Source organism: Podarcis vaucheri (assembly GCF_965113315.1).
Source record: "Podarcis vaucheri genome assembly, chromosome: 12".
NCBI lineage: Eukaryota > Metazoa > Chordata > Lepidosauria > Squamata > Lacertidae > Podarcis > Podarcis vaucheri.
Genome location: NC_138750.1, coordinates 24,335,326 through 24,353,980, shown reverse-complemented (window position 1 = coordinate 24,353,980; position 18,655 = coordinate 24,335,326). Strand labels below are relative to the sequence as shown.

General features: G+C 42.1%; 1 protein-coding gene across 3 annotated transcripts in view; it reads left to right on the top strand.

The window, feature by feature from the left end:
- Positions 1-18,655, top strand: part of KAT2B (lysine acetyltransferase 2B) — a 53,657-nt gene that overhangs the window by 29,606 nt on the left and 5,396 nt on the right. Inside the window, exons 7-17 of one of the 3 annotated variants that reach the window (XM_082193329.1) lie at positions 4,060-4,166; positions 4,465-4,590; positions 7,435-7,571; positions 8,549-8,757; positions 10,171-10,297; positions 11,995-12,105; positions 13,816-13,959; positions 15,612-15,726; positions 16,958-16,994; positions 17,195-17,258; positions 17,345-17,429. In XM_082193329.1, the coding sequence (XP_082049455.1) occupies positions 4,060-4,166; positions 4,465-4,590; positions 7,435-7,571; positions 8,549-8,757; positions 10,171-10,297; positions 11,995-12,105; positions 13,816-13,959; positions 15,612-15,726; positions 16,958-16,994; positions 17,195-17,258; positions 17,345-17,429 (1,262 nt within the window). Of the gene's footprint in view, positions 1-4,059; positions 4,167-4,464; positions 4,591-7,434; positions 7,572-8,545; positions 8,758-10,170; positions 10,298-11,994; positions 12,106-13,815; positions 13,960-15,611; positions 15,727-16,957; positions 16,995-17,194; positions 17,259-17,344; positions 17,430-18,655 lie in introns of all 3 variants that reach the window. The other 2 variants (XM_082193328.1, XM_082193330.1) reach the window with 2 other exon arrangements.

Below are 18,655 nucleotides of genomic sequence, written 5' to 3'. Positions count from 1 at the left end.
TGCAGTCCTGAGCCGTTTAAGGCTTTATAGGTCAAAACCAGCTCTTTGAATTGCGCCTGGGAACTAATTGGCAGACAGTGTGGTCAGGCCAGCAATATGGTGCAATATGCTCAAATCGTCTTGTTCCATTGAGCAACCTGGCCACTGAATTCTGCACGAGCTCAAGTTTCTGTACCATCTTCAGAGGCAGCCCTGTGTACAACACACGGCAGTAGTCATGCCGTAGAAATGGACATGTTGCCTTTTGTGGTTTGCAGGAGATAATCCATGAGCCTGGGTTTGGAAGTAGTGCTGCATCAAACCATAGCTTAGCTTTGAGTAGTGCCAGGCCCTAGGGAAAGAGGGCTGTGGCTGCTATCTTAGCTCTGGGAATCCCACTCCCCCCCCCCCATTTACGCTAAGACATGTTTGGCTTAGCATTACGTGTGAAGTGGGCCTTTGTATGCGGTTCTGTCTGGGCATAGGCAGAAAAGCAGGATAAGAATGCAGTGAAACAAATATTTTAAAAAATCTCAGTGAAATTTGGTCTAGCTTTCAATTAACTGATCTTAATGAATTTCTTAAGATATGTATAATGAATGTGTTATGTGATAAACATTGGCTCAGAACCTGAGTTTTCACTGTGTGGCTGGAGAGAGCTTCCGCTCGTTGGAAAGCGGTCCTGCAGTGAACAGAAGCTCCTTCTGTTCACGGAGCAAAAATGTATACTCCAAGCCAGGCATTTCTGGAGTTGACCTGCTGTTAAAGTTGATGAAATTCATAACCCAAGGTTTAGCTCCACAAGGGTTGGCTTGAAATTGTTTCTGTTCAGGACTCAAAATGAGCTCCAAAGGTCCAAAACTTCATGGTTGGACGGCAATATGCCAGCTTCGCCACACCATCTGAAACCATAGTTGTGGTTTAATGTGTGTGAGGCTAATTCGCTTTAGCCTTTTACAGGCTGCATTTCATTGTATATTATATATTTAGAGAGTGAGAGAGAGTGTTAGAGAGAGAGTTATTCAAACGACATCGTTTAATATAAATATTTTATGCTGTATCAGTTTATGTGTCTGTGTGGCAGGATTTGAAAGTGGTCTTTTGTACCCTAATGAGTTCAAGTATCTATTGTTTCCCTTCATTTCATTTTCAATAATTTAGCAGAAGCTACTCGCTTGCATTTTTAGACCTATCAACACAGTGCAGTGCATTACATAGCTTGCGACTTTGTAAGTAGTGTGTCTTGCCGTGCAGCTTGGTGGGGAAAGCCATGAAGATGTCAGTTTACATAATAATTGTACTGTAACAGGAATAATTTATTCATGACTGCTTGCATTTCAAACACATTAGTGGGACAATAGCAAAAGGTACCATGTAATTACCTTTTTTTTTAAGCTGCCGGTTTAGCAAAGAACAAATTGCTCAGCAGTAACATGCAGCTCTTTAATAGTGACTGCTTCATCATTAAGAAACATTGGCAAAGTAGTGTCTCTGATGAGATGAGTTAAATATCTAATGCTGCAAAGTTTCCACACACTCAGATCTTTCAGAGAACAAATAGGATAAGGATAAAGATAAAGATAGATCTTCATGCCTGTCTATCTAGGCTTGCTTCTCTTAGAACTAAGGGTGTGGGAACAAAAATTGTGAAAGTGAAAGAAACTGTTCTATGAGAATTATTAAGGGTTTTTCTTTTTAAAATAACCAGCCCTATGTCATTTTTGATGAGCTGGCTGTTTTCGCACCATCTCATGGAACAATTTCTTTCTCTTTCAGAATTTGTTTATCTCCACTTGTTCTTTGAGAGTCTAGGGCAGCCTTCCCTAACCTGGTGCCCTCCGGATGTTTTGGACTACAACTCCCACCATACCTGACCATTGATCTAGATGGCTGAGGCTGATGGGAGTTGGAGTCCAGAACATCCGGAAGGCACCAGGTTGGGTAAAGACTGGACTGGGGATTAGTTAGGGTGTACCTGAGTCTGATCACAGTGACATAATCACAACTAATGCCATATTTCCACCACACTGAAGGCAATTATAGTTGACTAATGCATCTTGGAATTACGCTGCAAATCAACCTGAATGAGGCTGTCATGATGTTGTGTTAGCAATGTGATTTTGTTGGCTTTGCAACAGAGACAGATTGGCCCAGTTCAGACAATCATTGAGGATTTTGTAAAACCATAGCACATGAAGCTGTAAATGAGCACATTTTGCTCTGCTTTCATGTGCTGGGTTTGGTGTGGAGAGCTTGGTTTATATTAATCCAGAGTTCCGTCTTACGTCTGAACCATGTGACCCAGGTTTATTGCCCTGGTGTGATTTAAATCAGAGGTCTGTAGTCCAGATGTAATAAGAAGAGCTGTGCTGGGTCATATCAAAGACCTCTGTAGTCTAGCATCACCAGTGGCAAAGAGAAGCCATTTGGCAGGCCACAGGTAGGACATGAGGTAAATAACATTCTTCTGCTGTCATAAACCATGGTTTAGTGCAATATCTATTTTAAAAGAAGTCCCACTGAGTTTGCTGGGGCTTGCAGCCTCACATGAATGTTAAATTGTTTTTTTAAAAATAATCATTCTTGCTGTGAGCAATATTTCCACACAAAACGAGTGACTCAGCTGGTCAAACTTCGGTTTAGAATTCTGAGCGAGTTCTTATTTTTCAAAGCAGAATTCTCAACAGACCTCAGGGAAAGGATTAAGCAGGCATATCCTTAATAGTATGAGGGTTTTCTAATATTGCATGATTATCATCTTAATGCATAGCCCGGTCAGATATTTCGATGTTTCAAAGGAAGCTCTCTAGTATCATTCATGAAATGCCTAGCAGGATCTGAATAATGGCAGCATAAACTTCTTTTAAATGTTTGTTCAGATTTTTTTTAGCTATTTACAGGCCTAAATAGTGAAGGCTTTCCAGTATCTTCTAGCATAAATGTTCCTAGATTTTCTGCTGTGACCTTGAAGGCAGTACCTCCATGAACGAGCCCCAGGCAATGGGATGGGACAGGACAGAAGTAAAAGCTCACTTCTAATGGTTCTGAAGCAGGAATGAGAAACCCAAGCCTCCCACCTCATGTTGCTGGACTACAACTCCTATCCTTGAGAACTGGCCGTACTGGCTGAAGTTGATGGCAGTTAGAGCCCAATGACATCTAGAGGGCTTCAGGTTCCTCATCCCTGGTATAGAAAATACTCCAAAACAAACTTGTGAGCTTCTAAGGCTGCAGCCCTGTACCGACATACCTGGGAGTCAGCCCTATTGAACAGAAATGTACTTACTCCTGAGTAGACAAGGATAGGATCATACTGTAAATGACTTTATACAATGTAGAGAAGGGGGGAATTTTTTTAAAAAAACATGGTGGTGACAACAATTGTCGGCAGTTGTGATGAGTAGTAACGCCAGCTAGAGTAGCTCAAGAATTTTTATAAGCATCTAACAAATGCATTAGATATACAGTGGTACCCCGCAAGACGAATGCCTCGCAAGACGGAAAACCCGCTAGACGAAAGGGTTTTCTGTCTTGGAGGTGCTTCGCAAAACAATTTTCCTGTGGGCTTGCTTCGCAAGATGAAAATGTCTTGCGAGTTCCTGCAGGGTTTTTTTCCTTTCCACCCCCCCTTTTTCCCAAGCCGCTAAGCCGCTTATCAGCTGATCCTAAGCCGCTAAGCCGCTTAACAGCTGATCCGCTAAGCCTCTTAACAGCTGATCCGCTAAGCTGATTATCAGCTGATCCGCTAAGCTGCTTATCAGCTGATCCGCTAAGCCCGCTAATCCGCTAATGGACTTGCTCCGCAAGACGGAAAAAACCGCAAGACGAAGAGACTCGCGGAACGGATTCTTTTCGTCTTGCAAAGCACCACTGTATAAGCAAATGATTTCACATCAGTACTGTGCTTTTTCTCTCAACTGTTGTTAAATTTCATCAGAAATTTGCAATGGACCATTTTTCCAAAAGTGTTTTTTGTTTGTTCAGCTTGTTCCTGCTTTGATTATTATTATGAAGCAAGGTATGTTTTTCTTGATAGATAAGACTCCCATCTATTAATGCTGCCTCAATTCCTGTGTTAAGGTTCCTGTCCATGCTGGAGGAAGAGGTGTACAGTCAAAGTTCTCCTATCTGGGATCCAGATTTCATAGCATCATCTTCTCGAAGTGCCCAGCTAGGCATCCAGACAGGTAAATGGAATGTGGTCAAATGAAATGAAATGAAAGTCAAATTAGACATGGATGCTATGCAAACAGCAGCTGTTGGGACAGCCTGAGCTGCCTATGGGGTGGGGAATGGGAAAATTCACCCTTTCTCTTCCTGACTACAATCCCCTCTCTGAAGCTGCCATTTGCACTTCAAGGAAAGCTCCCATTAACACCAACTGGAGGATTCCCTGAACATGTAAATATCTTCGGGGGGGGGGGGGCTCTACTTAGTGCCGATCATTCCTACATTCAATGTTGTTTTCTTTCTGTCTCCTTGCAGTTATCAGCCGCCCCCCTGTGGTAAGGTCTGTTCCTTACAGTGCAAGCCCCTCCTCTCTAGAGCAACCCAGTGGTGGAAGTATGAGTCCTGTTTGCAAGGCTGCTTCTAGTCTGGACCCGAATCTAGGTAACGTGAAGAGCAGTGGGCTTCTAGCTTTTTTTGTGCTCAAGCTAGGGAATCTGCATGGAATTTCTGCTGAGCAAGCCCCATTGAATAGAATGGGAGTTGAGCAAGATAAAGCTGTCGGTGATGCCCCACGTTGATAGTTTATGCAACAAAAAGGGTTCTAGCCATTGTACTGCAGTGTTGGTGTCTGCTGTTAGTTTTGCTTCATGCTATTTAGAGGGCTTAACTATCAGTTGGGTTGACCAGGTCCCAACTCTGAAACCCAGTTTCTTTGGCAGGTAGGGGACGTGGGTGGCACTGTGGTCCAAACCACTGAGCCTCTTGGGCTTGCTGATCAGAAGGTCTGCAGTTCTAATCTGAGCGAATGGGTGAGCTCCCATTGCTCTATCCCAGCTCCTGCCAACTTAGCAGTTCAAAAGCACACCAGTGCAAGTAGATAAATAGGTACCGCTGTGGCGGGAACGTAAACGGTGTTTCTATGCGCTCAGGTTTCTGTCACGGTGTTCCGTTGTGTCATGCTGGCCACATGACCTGAAAAGCTGTCTGTGGACAAATGCCGGCTCCTTCGGCCTGAAAGCGAGATGAGTGCCGCAGCCCCATAGTCGCCTTTGACTGGGGTCCTTTACCTTTACTTTCACGTCTTTGGCAGGGCTCAACCCTCAGACATGTGAAGCAACTAAATGAGGGCTTATCCACACTTAACTTTCTTCCGCTCTTTCCAGCCGTGGTCTGGGCTTTCCAGGTCTGTGTGTGTCCAAACAGTGTAGACACCAGTCCGCAGAAAACTCAAATTGACGTTTGCTCTGATTCAGTTTTAAAGAGCGGGTTTTGGTGGGGAAAGCTCAGGGGAGAGGATGCTCAGACACAGAGCATTAAAGTGCAGATTTCTGCCTGGAAATTGCAGGGTGAAAGGTAACGGTGGATAAGCCCTGAGTGCGTGCAGAGTGACTTTCCCTCAGCAGATATTAGCCTCCATACAATTGAAATACCTGTTGGAGATAAGAGACAAAGGATGCCCTTCGCAGCCCAGGCAAATCTGAACTCCACAATCTCTAAGAAGGCTTGCTATGACGTATGGCCTATTGAATGTCATGAAACAAGGACTGGGCTGCAAGAATTCAACTGAAATTGTCCAGAGAGGTGTGGCGGATGCTTGTTGCTTCTCCAGGTGACCTGACTTCAAGCACATACATGTTTCGTGTGCCTCCAGTAATCACCTTCTGAAGCCCATGTTTTGTTCAGGAGCAATTTGGAAAATCAAAGCTCATCTAAAATCTTCCATTCTGAATTGACAAAGTGTTTCCTCCCTTCCAAGTTATTTGATTCAGCAACATGCCCCCCTGCCCAGCAGTTAATGAAGCAAGTCAAAATGCGGCTATTTTTAGCTGATCCTGGCCCTAAAGTGCCAATCTGTCTCCTTGCAGCTTTTAATGCCATATGTGCAAAACGTTATACAATGGAAGCTTAACTGCCATTTTTGTTGATTCATGAACCAGAAGAGACATCTACTCTTAATGCAGCCGTATATCTGTATCTTCTCCTTCAGCAGGGATAAATGCAGCTGCAGAGAGGGAGGCAGGCAGGAAGAAGCATTTTCAGTGGGAAAGAAGTACAGGGAGAATAGGGTTCAGGAGCTGTTCATCCATACTCATCTTCCATCTCAGCAGCTGCCCTGTATTGGGGGTTGGGAAAATGAGAAAAGAATCAAATAACTACACATAGTTCTGTGTGCAACTTCTCTTACATCACAGAGGGGAAAGGCAGCTGAGTGCAAAGGCGGGCTTGGAGACAAGCAACTTTTGTCACATTGACACAAATAGGAAATGCCTGTATACTCCATGGGACAAAAACTTAGGGTTTTATCCAGGGCTAGTCCTACTTTTATATGCCTGTTGTTTTTGTCCATGGAGTTTTCTTGGCAGGGATACTGGAGTGGCTTGCCGGTTCCTGCTCCAGGTGGATCACGTTTGGTCAAAACTCTCCACTATGACCTGTCCATCTTGGGTGGCCCTGCACGGCATAGCTCATAGCTTCTCTGAGTTATTCAAGCCCCTTCGCCATGGCAAGGTAGTGATCCATGAAGGGGTCACGAAGAGTCGGACACGACTAAACGACTAAACAAGTCCTACTTAGAGTAGATCCATTGAAATTAATGGATATGAGTTTGTGGTGTTTGTTACTTTCAGTGGGCCTGTGCAGAGCAGGACTGGCATTGGCTATAACACCCCGTTTTGTGCAAATTAGTGATAATTTTTATTTTTAAATTTGTGTTGCACAACATGTAGGTGTTTATATACATTTAAAAAAACACAGTAACCCAAAACTGTCATTTGTCTTTATTTATAAGAAGTGTAACTCATCTTCTTAAGGCACCTTAGAATGGATTTCAATAATGCACATGGATATAATCAAACCCACACAACCCAGAAGCTGTGAGTTCCCCTGGTGTCAGATGGAGCCAGGGAAACTGGCCATTAGAGCTGAATGTTCTTTTTGGGTTGGAGAAGCAAGCTTTCCCCTTTGGCTAATGGACTGGGCTAGGCTGGCCCTCTAATCTGCTGGGGTGTTCATCCTGGTATCATAAACCGATACCTGCTCAGAGGCTTTTTATTTCCGTGGAGAAGGCAGAACCCAGAAGGGTCCAGCGAAGGCACCTCATTAATGTCAATAGGCAGGGAGTTCCAAGGTGTGGATGCTGCTACACTAAAATATTGATTTATTACATCTCTTATGAGTTACATAATTTGGCATTTTCCCATTCTTTGAATGTCTGCCTTTTGACAGAGTTATAGCTTCTTTAGTAGTTTAGATTATTATTTCAATTGCTGTTGCTGTATTATCCAGGGGAGAAGAGAAAAAGCAATGAGCCTTATTCTGTGGAGGATGCTAAGAAGCCAAGAGTTGTAGGAGACATTCCTATTGAACTCATCAATGAAGTGATGTCAACCATTACAGATCCAGCTGCAATGCTCGGTCCAGAGGTGAGACATGTAGTTTTCTCCAGTTTGCAAATGTGCCCATCAGCCCCGTAAGGTTGGCAACCTCTGAACTAGAAGTTGTCTGTAGGTTTTGTCACGCCTAGCTTCCTTTTATTTCAAGCAATGCATTTGTTCCCTTTCCCAACAGAATATCATAATTCAGTGTGACACTTAATACTGCCTACAGAATAAGAAGCTGCCTTAAACTGAAATAAACCATTGGTCCATACAGCTGAGTGTTTTTCACATGGATTAACAGCAGCTCCCTTCCTGCCATGATGTTCTTCCTGTTAACACAAACTGATACCTTTCCTGCAAATAGCAACTAAGAAATGCTTTAAGTAAAAAAGGCTTCTCTTATAGAATAGGTGGTGTGGAACGGTAAAATCTTTAAGTGTGAATTCAGAATTTCATCAGAGCTCATTTAAAACAAAACAACAACATTGCTAATACAGTGGTACCTTGGTTCCTAAACGGCTTAGTTGTCAAACAAATTGACTCCCAAACACCGCAAACCTGGAAGTAAGTGTTCCGGTTTGTGAACGTTTTTCAGAAGCCGAACGTCTGACGCGGTTTCAGTGGCTTCCGATTGAGTGCAGGAAGCTCCTGCAGCCAATCAGAAGCCACGCCTTGGTTTTTGAACGGTTTCGGGAGTTGAACAGACTCCCAGAACAGATTAAGTTCAAGAACCAAGGTACCACTGGATGTAGAAAGGGAGCTGATTAGTTCACCTTATCAAGATAAGTCATAGGATCACACCATGTCTCTAATCACATGGAGAAAGATGAAATTAGTCCCATTGTAATCAAATTCTGTTGTTTTTCAGTGGAATTTCTAACACACTTAGAAATGTGTTCTATCAAAACAAATGGAACAGATTTCCAGGTGTGCTGTGTGCCTGACTGTGAAAACAAAGTAGCCAAAATTCTCAAATGCATACTGAACTTTTTTTCTTTTTTCTTCTTCCTTTCATAAAGCAGACTAATTTTCTATCTGCACACTCAGCCCGGGATGAAGCAGCGAGGATGGAAGAGCGCAGGGGAGTGATTGAATTTCACGTAGTTGGAAATTCCCTAAATCAAAAGCCAAATAAGAAAATCATGATGTGGCTGGTTGGCTTACAGAATGTATTCTCACATCAGCTTCCCAGAATGCCGAAAGAGTATATTACTCGTCTAGTCTTTGATCCGTAAGTTTTTCCTCCCCTCTCCATGGGAAAGGTAGATTGAGAAAGGCAATACTTTATATTGGATAAATTTGGCTTCTAGAAAAAGCATGCTTTCAGATTTTATGTGGTGAGTGGATGCAATCTTCAGAGCAGAAAAAGAAAGGTGTAAAGATGAACAATAAAAGCAGGTCCGCCAGATATGAAAGGCAGTTCACAACATGAAAAAATACAGTTCTCCATTTTTATTTATAATATAATGAAATTTGTAGGAAATGAGCAAAGAAAGCTCGATATATCAGGTGGCTTCTGCCAACATAAAAAAATTGGAAAAATTCACTAATAAAATAGACCAATCCCACAAAGCTTGGCTAGACTGAAAAGTAAGGCTTAAGCACCAGTATTTACATTACTGGCTGTGTAACACTAAACCATGGTTTGCTCAATGAACCCATTCGTAGTCCCACAGATGGTTTATTTTCTAGCTGTTCCTGCATTGTGCACTCTGTAGACTAGTGACTGTTTGTCGGTGGCCAAACAAACTCTGGTTCAACAAGGTTGTTAGATTCAGGCACAATGCCAAACTATAGCCCAAATAATCCATGGTTCTTAAGCAAATAGCAAATCTTGACTTCACATTATGGTTTGTTGCAAGATAAAGAAGCCATTTTGGACTGGATTCAGGCATTGAAACATATCACACTTGAACTAGACAAACCATGGCTAGCATTATGTAAGAACCAGGTCATTGATTCATATAAATTAATATTTGTCTATTTTAGATATTACTCCATTGTAGATTATGGTTCTCTAATATCAGCCAATAAAAATGTCTCCTTAGCTGTTCCTTGAAAGCCTCTTTCCACCTGCTTAATGGCATCTGTATTTCTTTATTATTTTTGGAGTCTAATATCTTCACCAAACTTGGGTTTCAAAAACCTGCCCCACTGTTAATATATTATTGTTGTTGTTGTTTGGTGGGGGGAAGAGGACTGTTGTTTTATATCTGCACCTGTGGTTGTTACAATGATAATTTCGTGTTGGGCATTCAAAACTGTTCCTCAGTTTGAAGAAACAAGTAATTTTTCAATATAATGTAGAAAACATAATATAGAACTGTATGATGGGGCGTTCAGATATTCGTTTGGAAGGGGGTTGGAAAACGCGGTAATAACTACTTCTGTTTAAGAAATGGCCCAATTTCCTGGGCATCTTTACTTTTTAAATAAAGTGAATCAGCAGCTTTGTTTCTTTTTAATGTAATATATTGCTAAGATCTTGTATTTACCGACTGTGCAGAGCATGAAGTTGGCGTCAGGTCTTTGCATCAAATGCTTTTATTATTTATTGCTGCTCTAGCTGTGGATGTGAGATATGCTAATGCTTATGCATCACTCGCTGTGAAACAAGCCTGACATAAAATGTATATAACTCCAGGAAACACAAGACCCTTGCATTGATCAAAGACGGCCGTGTGATTGGCGGCATCTGCTTCCGAATGTTCCCGTCTCAAGGATTTACAGAAATAGTTTTCTGCGCTGTGACTTCCAACGAACAAGTCAAGGTAAGGACAAAGTCAGTGGTAGGGAAAGGCACAAAATTCACCGTACAATATGCAGGCATAATTGCATTGTGTAGGGGCACATCCCATTTGATTAGCACACAGCCTTTCCCCTGACTTTGAGCCAACAGAAACAACTGCACATCTGCCCCATAGGCGGCGAGGGTGCTCCCACAGCAGGCTCATGCCAAAAAGTGCCTGGATGCAGAAATAAACGCCAGCTGTAGAAAGGTTGCCAAATTTTAAAAAGCCTGGAAATTCAGCTTGTAAAAAGAAGAAGAAAATGTGTTGTGTTTTTGTCTCAACCGTTATGCTATTCTCCTAAGTGTAGTTTGGCTATCAGCAGAGAGCCAGAACTATGAATCCATGCATCTCTAAGAGGCATTCAGCCGTGCCTCTTATCACATGAAATGAACCACATAGGAGGAACTCAGAATTCACCTTTTCTGGAATGCCTTTTAGTCATGTAACAAAGTCAATGTCAGTGTAACTGAACTAGTCACATATTCTTCTGCCCTCGCCTCTGTTCCCCACCTTGCTTGCTTGCATATATCTCAGATTGTGAGCCTTTTAGGGCAGGAACCTCCGACATCTGTTCTTTTTCCTTCCCCACCAGATGTGGAGAACCTTTGGCCCTCCAGATGTTGCTGGACTTCAGCTTCCATCATCCCCAGCATGCATGGCCAATGGCCAGGGATGATGGGAATTTTACTTCAGCAACACGTGGAACTTGCCACAACTAATGTACATGTAAATAAGTTTCTATGTCAGTCATTGGTTAAATACATCGTTCCACAGTTCTGCTCTCCTGCCTTTGTCATAGCTCGTGATCATTACCCAACCCAGTTAACCCTTTCTTAACCCACAGAAATTATTCTGTTTCCTCCTCAGTCACTGCAAATTACTTAGGTGGCAGGTTGGAGCATTAGGCAGGAAAATAATATGGACCATTAGAATATTGTTGTTTTTGTTATTGCTGTTCATTTTAGCTGATACATACCCAAAATAAAAAACCCCTTTAAATAGGACATCTTTTGCAGAAAAAGGTACTCATCGCGGAGAGAGATTTCATGATAATAATAGACTGCAAAACTGGAAAAAATCCCTGGTTGAAATCTCGACTTTAGCCATGAAAACGCTATTCTGTCAGTCTCAGCCTCCACCAGAAATATGGGGATAGCTTCTTTTGAAATGATTACTGAAGTAATATATGTGATGCGCTTTGAACACCTAAGGAAAAACTTTTAGGGTGGATTTCATTGTAGTGCTGAGGAGATCCTTCCGTCAGTTCTGAGAGCAGGGAAAGCCCTATTGAACTAGTATGAGTCCTTGCACTGGCTTCTGCCAGCAGAACAGGGTAATAATAATAATAATTTTTATTATGGTAGTTGATTCCAGGTCTAAATATTCAGTCTGGGACCCAAAGGCCTTTGTGCAGACTTGGCACACACAGCAGAACATTTAAACTTCCCTTCCCAGCGCAGGGCCTGAGAGCTTCTACCCTGAAGCTTCTCGAGAGGCTGGGCTCTGAGGCAGAATTCAGTGTACATGTGAAGTTGAAAAGGGCGATATCAGCAACCCTTCACCCTGGAAGTAGGAAGCATGTTATGCTGGCGCCCACAAAGCATTCCTGGTGTGCCAATGTTTCTTTGATTGTTGCATTTCGCAGAAAATAAATTGTCCTCCTAATTTCTGTGCAGGGATATGGAACTCACCTAATGAATCACCTGAAGGAGTACCACATTAAGCACAATATTCTCAACTTCCTCACATATGCAGATGAATATGCAATTGGCTACTTCAAGAAGCAAGTAAGTAGCCCTGAGACAGTGCTTTTAATCCTGTGCGAGGGACTGAAATTTTAAGAACGGTTTGCTAAGATGGAGAAGTCTTTCAGGTGGACGGTGACCAAATGTTTGAGTGGAAAACGATGTTATTCCTTGAATCTGGAGAGCGCTGCATGTAAACCCATGCTTTGCCTGCTTCCTAAAGCCATTCATGAGCTTTATTGTCTAGTGCAGCTATCATGTGACTCTTCTGCACTCGATAAAGTTTTAGCACCAGTCCCATACACCCAACAGGGTATCTGGGGTTGGTAGGGAACAGTCAGTTAGTAACCAATACTAGACATCACTGGGTGGTGGTGGGAAATCATCCTAAAGAAGCCACTATTATGCAGGTGAAGTGGTGTTTAATTTCTCCTCCTATAGCCAGAGCCATAAATTGGACTTCATGCTCTAAGGAGGTAAGGTTGTAATCTGCCAGGATTTTTTTTTGTGGCGGCCCCAGAATTATGGGATACACTTCCCTCAGAGATCTGTATGTTTTCCCCTGCTTCTCAAAAGACAACTGGGAGGAAGAAATTTGTGTCCCACCAGCTATTAACTGGAGAATTAGCAGGAATTAGCTCCAGGATTAACTGGAGATTGTACTGTTGCTTTCACATAGTTTCACATTTTGCATTTTTTCCTGTTCCACAGAATTATTTTATTCCAGTGTTCCTAATATTTTGTAAAGTGTCCTGCAAACATTTTTGTTAGGTCCGATTAGAAATATTGTTAATAAGTAGGTTTTCCAAGGAATGGCAGTGAACATTAATGGAGCATTCTGTATTTTGAACGAATTTCCCGAGCACACCTTTAATTTACCGCACAATCCAGTGTACAGTATATCTCCCTAGAAGTATATTCCACTGAATTCAATCCCAGATAATTAATGTATAGGGTTACGGCCAATGTCGTTAACAAGCCACACCCCATCCCATCCACAATTTGGGGGGCATTTACATTTTTAAATGGGTATCATGCTTGCTCTTATGCAGTAGAATGATGACCTAATGCCAAACTTCCCTGTTGAAATTGTGCTCTGCTGTTACATTGGAAAAAAATGTGTTGAGTGACCGCTCTCTTTCCTCCAAACAGGGACTGGATATATACTCTAATTCTTCAAAGCATATTTCAAGAATATGCACATGAGAGTAGCAGTTAATGCATTCCATTTCAAAAAATCGAGAGGGCAGCTGAACCAGTGCAGGATTTTTGTCTCTGCCTTTGGGCACTCAACTTACTCACATCTCCTTCCTTGTAGAACTGCTGTCAGTCGTAGGCATCCTATCCACATCTATTGAAGTTCCATCAGGGATCTTTCCCCTTTAATTTTATTGCACAGGTTTTTGGAACATCTATATGCCATTTGGGTTTCTTTCATTGTTTCCTTTTTGAGGTCTTCCTGAGGCCCTATGTAGCTTGCAGGGCGACTTTGAAAATCTGAGGTAGAGAGTGAACTCAATCTAAAATGGGCACTGTGGTATATAGTGGCCGCAGGTATATGTGTATTTCAGCAGTGTGTAAGTTGGTGAATGATGTATTCCTCTGGGCTCAAGAGTTGTGGTTTGAAAGCCCACAAGGCAAAAGGTGCTTCCATGGTGGGGTGGGGACAGGGACGGACCTCACAGTGGTTCCAAAAGGCTGCTGGAAATAGGTGAACAAAGTGCGTTGACAAATGACTCTTCTTTCCCTTAGGGGTTTTCAAAAGACATAAAAGTACCAAAAGCAAAATACGTTGGCTATATCAAGGATTATGAAGGAGCAACTTTAATGGGATGTGAACTAAACCCAAGGATCCCTTACACCGAATTCTCAGTCATCATTAAGAAGCAGAAAGAGGTAAAAAAAAAAAAAGTAAACCAAATGTTTTATTTTATTATTTTTTAAAACACGAATTACTAGTACCTGCCCCGCAAGTATTTCTTAGAGATATGGTTTATTGCACAACTTTGACAGAGGGGCTTGTTCTGAGTGGCTTTGGAAATGGGAAAGCATTCCTTTCCTTTTCTTACAGGCAAAAAATACTGATGTATGGAACGATATTTGTTAGAAATGGAGAGTAGTGAAGTGTTAATTTGGCAGTTTGGTACACAAATGTGGGTTTTCTTCTCGTTGTGTTACAAGCCAGCCTTACTTTATCAGAAGAATATATAAATTGCACCTTCGTTCAAAAGAGATTTTTTTTTTCATCTGCTATACAACATTAAAACAACACAGATCAACTATACAAAAATACAGCAACATTTATTTATTTGTTGAATTATATTCCACCCTGAATTGGCCCCAGTAGCTCAGATTTGATCCTGTTGGGTCACTGTCAGCGCTGCAGTGCTTTCAGAATGAGACTGATGAAAATTGAGAAGAATAAAATAATTTAGCCAGGTAAAAAAAATACAGTAATTCAAAAAGCCTGGACAAATAAAAAGGTTTTACTAGAATTTTTGACACCAACCCTCCCCCCCCCCCCCGTTTATAAATATTGTTTTCTATTTTAAGCTGCAATCCTATGCACACTTTCCTGGGAGTAAGCTCGGTTGAGCAGTGGGATTTCCTTCTGAGTAAGCATGCATAGGATTGCTCTGCCTGTTCACAGCATATAATGTAGAACAGGGGTGGCTAACCTTTTTCAACCAGAGGATAGCGTTGCCTTCTGGGGACCTCTCATGAGAGCCATATAGCAGCAGCCAAAAAAGTTTGTGTGATGAAAAACCGTCCACTCTACTTTAGCACATATACACAAATGGCAAAAGTGGGATTTGAACCCATGACCTTCAATTGGCAAGCTCAGGACAACTTTCCATGTGTTCCCCACATTACTCTCAACCCATCCCAGCAACAGAAGCCTACGCCAAGTGCTCCGTCTTTCAATGACAGATCCCCCATGTTGTTGGTGAGGGAGGGTGAAGGGTTTTTTGTGCCTCTGCAACCACCAAATTCTCAGGGGTCTTTGAGGTAGGGGCAGAGGTTAGCCACACCTAGCATAGTGGTTCCATGGACCAGGTAGCCCTACCACCAAAGGCTGCCTTGCAGCGATAAAAGAGCAGCTTTTAAAATGAAAAGCGGAACATTCTTAATTTTTAATCCGACAGTGTAACCTGTTTTAATTTGGTGTACAAAAGTCCTCTAATGCCATTGTCCCGTAGCATGGTCAGAGGTTGAGTGATGGGAGACTACCTGGGAACCACATGCTTGCCACCTTGAGTTCCATGATGGAAGAAAGCTGAGATGTATAAGTGAAGTCCCTAGTTGTGGTTCATCTTTAGCTGGAGGCGACTGGTTTTGTGCAGCAGCCATGCTTTCAGTAGAGCATGGATAAGCATCACACTGCAGACCGCGATGTGACTCAAGCCTGCTCCTAATGTGTGAGAAGGCCACCTAGATCCATAGAAATCATAAGCACCTCTAATGCCCCTTTACTCATCTATGCCTGTTGGTGCAGTACCTACTTCCTTCCCCCCAAAAGTATAATTTCCGTGTTACTTTCGTTGCAGATTATTAAAAAGTTGATCGAAAGGAAGCAAGCTCAGATTCGGAAAGTTTATCCTGGCCTTTCTTGTTTCAAAGATGGTGTACGGCAGATTCCCATAGAAAGCATTCCCGGAATTAGTATGTACCATCATACATCAGTTATCATTGGGTTCATTCTTTTTCAGTTTAAACTTGAGAATTTCTTTTGTTGAAGTGACTTGCTTCTAGTTATTCATAACAATTCTATACCACTTTTGAAATAATGCATTAAAAGTAGTTGATTATATTTGAATCTGATGCTCTGTGATGTTTTATGCACATGTTGGGTTTATTTTTGTAGCCACGGGCTTTTATGCCGTACTGTACAGCCAGTGCTTTCTCCATCAGATGTTTTGTGTCTTGCTATCTAGTACAGGCAACGACTGTTTTATGCTTGTCCAGTATATGTACAATGTGCACATTGTTGCAATGCGGAAGTGGCCAGAAAAGGGGGTGGGCTTATGTGTGCTCCGCCGACACGCACAGGGTTCGGGAACCGCTAAGCAAAATGATCATTGCCTCTACACAGATTTTCATTGCAGTCCTAAACCTACTCAGAAGTAGGTCCCACAGAGCGCAGCTCTATCTGTAAAGAAAATTCACATGGGATTGTTAGCAAGCATCCAGTTATACAAGAAGCCTGCTTCTGCAACAGAGCAAGCAATTCCTGCCACTTCCTCTACGCTGCAGTGCCCATACGCCTAAAACCTTTTCCAGGAGGTTGGGAAGAATTCACGAAAGGCCTCTAAATAGACAAGGGCTACAGCTTGCAGAAAGCAGCAATGGATGCTGTCCTTTGGAATTTGCATCTGAATAAATTAGTGCAATGGGACATACTCCTAAATAACTGAATAGAATTGCAGATGTTACTCTCCCCACCTTTGAATAGCAGAACCCCATTCCATACTCCAAACTGTGTTTGAAAGTCCTCTCAGTTTCAAAAGCGGTTTGCCACATAGCCTGGGAAGGGGGCAGCATTGGGCATGTAGGATTAGATTATTTTTACTAAAGTAGGATGAATAGATAAATCAGTCAGTTTTTTAAAAAAAATATATTTCTTCATCAGATTTGTATACTGCCCTTCAAAAGATCTTGGGGCGGTCCACAGGATTTTGTGGTTTATCCTACTTAGACATACTTGAACATATAATTGAATATTGGAGTGCTGAATAAAGCAAACTGGGTGGACTTGGAATTACTGTAGCTGTTACTTTTGATTGCTATTTCAGTAAGGATGCAATATAATTCTATGATAGGTCCACATCAACTCAGTTACTTTGTAATCTAATGTAATTTATTCTTAAATGCTTCCCTTTTGTTTGCTATATAGGAGATACTGGCTGGAAACCAAGCAGTAAAGAAAAAGGGTAAGCGTTGTTTTCGACAATGAAGAAAGCCTTCTAGAGTTCACCTGTACTGTACCTGTGAAGCACTGATGTGTTGCACAATTGCTAAGTAACTAAAGTACATTTTTAATTAGTGGGCGATTGCATTTATTAATTAAATAGCATTACGAAACTAAACAAATCATACATTTTAATCTTGTCTACTTTTCTTTTTTTTCAAGTAAAGAACCCAAAGATCCAGATCAGCTTTACAGCACACTAAAAAACATTCTACAGCAGGTCAAGGTGAGCATTAATTTTCTGTAAATATTTTGAAACCTTTTCCCGCTATGAAGCGTTGTTACATGAGTGTATTTTCTCCCATCTACCAGAGCCATCAAAGCGCTTGGCCATTCATGGAACCAGTGAAGAGAACAGAAGCTCCTGGATATTATGAAGTTATAAGGTTCCCCATGGGTAAGGCCATCAACTTTTTAAAAAGTAGAGCAGCCAATGAACCAGAAGCAAATTGAGTATATAGGCTTTGCTCCCAGAAACCAAGAGTACAGGGGGAGAGGGTATTCATTTATACTGCTCCATGAACAGAGGCAGTGATCTGTGGGCCTGACAAGATGTCTCGGGAAGTGTGCTGTCTCCCCGGGGCTAAGATCCAAGATGTAACTGAACGACTGCAAGGAATCATAAAACCCACTGACAATTACCCCTTCCTCTTGGTTCATGTGGGAACCAATGACACTGCAAGCAATAGCCTCCAGAAGATCAAAAGAGACTACGAGGCTCTCGGCAGGAAATTGAAGCAACTAAATGCACAAATTGTCATCTCGTCTGTCCTCCCAGTTGAACGACGTGGCCCAGGGAGAGAGGGGAAAATAGTGGAAGTGAACAGCTGGCTTCGCAAATGGTGTAAACAGGAACGGTTTGGATTCTTAGATCACGGACTGCAGTTTCTTGAAGATGGACTTCTGGCAAGTGATGGGCTGCACCTCACAACGGTTGGGAGAAATGTTTTTGCCAAAAATCTCAGAAACCTCATCAGGAGGGCTTTAAACTGACTAATGTGGGGGAGGGAGACAGTGCTCCTGAAGGTAGGAGTTTATCAATTAATGAAGATGATCATCCAGATGTCATAGACCAAATGGAGCAAACAGCACGTGGACCTAGTGGTGGGAGGAAAAAATCCTTAAATAAGAGACACGGGGGAATGATTAATGGACTTCAATGTCTGTACACTAATGCGCAAAGCATGGGAAATAAACAAGATGAGCTTGAGCTCTTGGTACAGCAAACTAAATATGACATAATAGGCATCACTGAAACCTGGTGGGATAAGTCCCACGATGGGAATGTAATAATGGGGGGATACAATCTATTTCAGAGAAACAGACCAGACAAGAAAGGAGGAGGAGTGGCGTTATATGTCAGGGATGTGTATACATGTGAAGAGATCCAAGATTTAGAACCTCAAAGCCAAAGTGAGAGCATTTGGGTCAAAATTAAGGGAGAGAAGAATAACAGAGACCTCATTGTGGGAGTTTACTATAGATCCCCAAGCCAAACGGAGGACATAGATGATGCCTTCCTGGAACAGATGGCCAAGCATGCAAAAGGAAGGGAGATAGTAGTAATGGGGGACTTCAATTACCCGGATATTTGTTGGACGTCAAACTCAGCCAAGAGCATAA